Raw genomic sequence first — 4,835 nt, forward strand, 5'->3', positions numbered from 1 at the left:
CCTACGCGCGGCGCCAGCGCCTCCTCCTCCGTGTTCGGGGAACAACGTGTTGTCGGGGCCGGTTCCGGGAATTAGCACCGGCGGCATGCTGCGTCTGCTCGCTCGGGGGCCCCCTTTTTCCTCTTTCTTGTAGAAGAACGCGGGGGTGCCTCCTTCTCTCCCTCGTCGAGGGGAGCTCTCGTCACTCGCACGGAGTGGAAATAAACAGTCTTGCCCTGCAACTCCAAACCAGCTTCACGTCTCTTTTCTCGCTGCCTCCGGCAGCCGACATTCCCGGCCGCTACAAAATTGGTGACCCGAACGCTTCAACGAACACGCCGCGATGAGCTCCGACGACAACGCTGCTGCCTCCACGCCTGCGGTCATCGCCACAGAACTGAAGCTACCAAATTTTTGGCCGAAAAATCCAAGGGTTTGGTTCAGCCAAGTGGAGGCCCGTTTTCAGCTCCGGCATATCACCTCGCAGTCGACAAAATATCTTCACGTCGTCGCAGCCCTGCCCCCCGAAATCGCCGACGCTATCGACGACATTTTGGTTTCACCCCCCGCGCAAGAACAATATGACACCCTCAAAAAGACGGTGCTGGACCGCCTCGAGGCGCCTGAAGAAAGCAGACTGCAGCAGCTCTTGTGTCGCGAAGAGCTGGGCGACCAACGACTTTCCCAACTGCTGCACCGTATGCGGCAACTACTCGGTGTGCACGCGCGTCAGGACGGCCAGCTCCCACTTCTTCGTGAACTTTTCCTGCAACGGCTCCCCCAGTCGGTGCGCGTGGTGCTCGCAGGTTCAAATGAGACGTCCCTTGATCAACTAGCGCAACTTGCCGATCGCATCACGGAATACTCAACTCCAACCTTTGCGCCCATAGCTGCTGCAAGAACACATGAGCAACCAGATCGACTGTCGCGCCTTGAGGAGAAACTGCAACACCTTACCGAGACCATGCAGAAACTTGTGCTATCTGGCGCTCCCCAACAGGACGAGCAACGACGCAACCGATCCCCTTCAAGACACCCAAGCTCTTCCCAGAGAAGCCATGCACGAGATACACAGGACGGAGTTTGCTGGTACCACCGTCGTTTCGGCACGGGTGCTAGCCGCTGCACTCAACCTTGCTCGTTTCCGGGAAACGCTCCGGCCAGTCGTTAACGGCGGCTTACGACATCGGCCCTCCACCCAGCCGCCTGTTTTTCGTAGTCGACCGCGTAAGCAACTCGCGCCTGCTAGTCGACACGGGAGCCGAAATCTCTATTGTCCCGGCAACCCCCGAGGATCGCCGACGTAGCAAGAACACATCGTCGCTGCAGGCAGTGAACAACACTGCCATCGCTACGTACGGCTTCCGCTCGCTGACAATAGACGTCGGACTCAGGCGCCTGTTTCGCTGGGTCTTCGTGGTGGCGGATGTTAATTTCGCCATACTCGGAGCAGATTTTCTCAGCCACTTCAACCTGGATGTGAGCGTACGTGACCGTTGCCTCAAGGATAACAACACATCCCTCAAAGTACGTGGTTTGGAGTCAAACATCTGCTCATCTGGCATCTGCGCCTTCCAGCCAGTATCAGCCTACCACCACGTCCTGGCCGAATTCCCCTCGCTCACCAAGCCCCGCAACACGGAACAGCCGGTGAAACATAACGTGACTCACCACATCGTCACCACCGGGCCGCCAGTCACCGCCCGGCCACGACGGCTGTCCAGCAAAAGGCTTCAAGCTGCACGCAGGGAGTTCGAGCACATGCTGCAGCTGGGAATTGTTCGCCCTTCGTCTAGCAACCATTCATCGCCGCTACACATGGTGCCTAAGGACGACGATTGGCGCCCGTGTGGTGATTACAGAGCCTTGAACGCATCGACAACGCCGGACCAGTATCCTCTGCCACACATTCACGATTTCAGCGCGCGGCTGGCAGGTACGAAAATATACAGCAAGATCGACCTTGTAGCGGCATACCACCAAATCCCCGTCGAACCGCAGGACATACCAAAAACAGCCATAACAACTCCGTTCGGCCTGTTTGAGTTTGTCCGCATGCCCTACGGCTTGAAAAATGCCGCACAGACCTTTCAAAGGTTCATGGATGAAGTCACCCGGGGTCTTCCTTTCATCTTTGTCTACCTGGATGACATTTTGGTGGCCAGCAGAACGCCTGCGGAGCACGAAGAGCACCTCCGCCAGCTCTTTCAGCGTTTGGATGAGCACGGTCTGGTGTTGAAACCTCAAAAGTGCGTGTTTGGAGTAGAGGCGCTCAACTTCCTCGGCCACCACATCACTGCTGAGGGCATTATGCCATTGGAATCGAGGGTGGAATCCGTCAAGAAGTTTCCAGCTCCAACATCTTTTCGCAAGCTGAGGGAGTTCCTCGGGCTCTTAAACTTCCACCGGCGCTTCATTCCGTCTTGTGCTCGAGTGCTCCAGCCATTGACCGACCTGCTGCGCCGAGACGACCAAAAGGCACCAGAATTTTGTTGGTCTGACGAACACCAGAACGCTTTCCAGAAAGCTAAGGACGAGCTAGCCGCGGCTACCCTCCTCATTCATCCACGGCCTGAAGCTCCTACACGCCTCATGGTGGACGCTTCCTCCACATCGGTCGGAGCAGTGCTGCAGCAACAGGAGGGCGCCCAGTGGAAGCCACTGGGCTTCTTTTCGAAACGTCTGAAGCCTGCAGAAGCACGGTACAGCACTTTTGGAAGGGAGATGCTCGCAATCTATTGTTCCATTAAGCATTTCCGCTACTTCCTCGAAGGCCGTGAGTTCTACATCTTGACAGACCACAAGCCCCTCACCTACGTATTCAAAAACAACAGTTCCTCCTACTCAGAACGAGAGATCCGTCAGCTCTCATTCATCTCCGAGTTTTCGACAGACATCCGCCACGTTCCCGGGGTCGAAAACGAAGCAGCTGACGCCTTGTCTCGCGTCAACGCTTCCGGCACAGAAGTCCTGGACTTCGAAGCCATGGCCGCAGCTCAGCGGGACGACCCCGAGTTGACAAGACTGAAGGGAGGGGGATCTTCACTCGTGCTCTCGGAGGTTGCACTTCCCTACGTGCAGAGCACGATAACCTGCGATACCTCCCAGGCAGCACCACGACCTTTCGTCCCACTGAACTTTCGCCGAGTGGTATTCAACACTTTCCACTCCATCAGCCACCCAGGTGTCCGCGCCACCAGCGGCTGATAACGCAACGCTTCGTTTGGCCCGGAGTCAACGCGGACGTGCGACGATGGGCTCGGACATGTGAAACGTGTCAGCAAGTGAAAGTGACTCGCCACAATCGGGCTGCACTACAGGAATTTCGGACTCCTGAGTCGCGGTTTGACCACGTTCACCTCGACCTCGTGGGACCACTACCGCCCTGCCAAGGATTTAGGTACCTGCTCACATGCATCGACAGGTACAGCCGGTGGCCCGAAGCTATACCAATTGCGGACATATCAGCTGAGACCGTCGCGCAGGCCTTCATTCAAACATGGGTGTCCCGCTTTGGCTGCCCCGCCCGCATAACAACTGACCGGGGACGGCAATTCCAGAGCAACCTCTTTTCCGCACTTTCAACGCTCCTCGGCACGAAGCTGCAGCATACAACCGCCTACCACCCCGCCAGCAACGGAATGGTTGAGCGCTTCCACCGGCAACTCAAAGCCGCACTGGCAGCGAAACTCGACCGCCAGCACTGGGTGGAGAAGCTCCCGCTCGTTCTTCTTGGCCTACGCTCAACGGTGAAGGAAGACCTCGGCTTCAGCGCAGCGGAAATGGTCTACGGCTCAACAGTGCGCCTCCCGGGAGAATTCTTCTCCGACCAGACACCTTCCGCCCCAACAGCCTCCGATCACATCGAGAAGCTGCGCGCATGGCTCGCGCAACTCAGGCCAACAGCACCTCGCATCGCCCGCAACAGGAAAGTTTTCACTTTTCCTGACATGGACTCTGCTACCCATGTGTTCGTGCGACACGACGCAACGAAGCCGCCCCTTACTCCGCCGTACGATGGCCCATTCAAAGTTTTGGGACGTACTAACAAAACCATCGCAATCGACGTGCGGGGGAAACGAGAAGTCGTCGCCGTTGACCGCGCCAAGCCTGCTCATATTGAGGTTTCCATTCAAGCAGCCTCTCACGTACGATTTCAGTGCTAACCATTGGACTGTGACCTTTCACTATTCAGCCCGTAACTGCTGTCCTTCTTTAAAAGCTCCGCAATCTAGGGGGGGAGCCTTTGTAGCGGAAGCTGCTGCTTAGCACCACCGCATTCTTTTCTATCCCGTCTGCAGCCGGCCGTCGACAGCTCGCCTACGCGCGGCGCCAGCGCCTCCTCCTCCGTGTTCGGGGAACAACGTGTTGTCGGGGCCGGTTCCGGGAATTAGCACCGGCGGCATGCTGCGTCTGCTCGCTCGGGGGCCCCCTTTTTCCTCTTTCTTGTAGAAGAACGCGGGGGTGCCTCCTTCTCTCCCTCGTCGAGGGGAGCTCTCGTCACTCGCACGGAGTGGAAATAAACAGTCTTGCCCTGCAACTCCAAACCAGCTTCACGTCTCTTTTCTCGCTGCCTCCGGCAGCCGACATTCCCGGCCGCTACAGTAATGAAGAAGTCCAGGACAAACTATTGTATGCAAACCATTGAGTATTAAACTATGTCTTCATGTAATATGTATCCTAATGTTGTTGAAGTAGCCAGAAATTGTAAAACAATTCATGAATTTAAACATTTAATAATAACATGTTTCTTGCTTCGGAACTAGATGTGTTGTATAAATGTTAATATGCTTGGTTACTGCATTAGTAGTGATACTAAGTGTTACTGTTAGTAAGCATTACTAGTCACTGCCTTA

General features: G+C 56.0%; 1 protein-coding gene across 1 annotated transcript; it reads left to right on the forward strand.

The window, feature by feature from the left end:
* Window positions 1-322: 322 nt before the first annotated feature.
* Window positions 323-4,145, forward strand: LOC119405882 (uncharacterized). Its single transcript, XM_037672709.2, has 3 exons — window positions 323-1,060; window positions 1,144-3,129; window positions 3,300-4,145. The coding sequence occupies exons 1-3, from the start codon at window positions 323-325 to the stop codon at window positions 4,143-4,145; spliced, it is 3,570 nt and encodes a 1,189-aa protein (XP_037528637.2).
* The last annotated feature ends 690 nt before the right edge of the window (window positions 4,146-4,835 follow it).

The sequence above is a fragment of the Rhipicephalus sanguineus genome, chromosome 9, assembly GCF_013339695.2.
Source record: "Rhipicephalus sanguineus isolate Rsan-2018 chromosome 9, BIME_Rsan_1.4, whole genome shotgun sequence".
Lineage (NCBI taxonomy): Eukaryota > Metazoa > Arthropoda > Arachnida > Ixodida > Ixodidae > Rhipicephalus > Rhipicephalus sanguineus.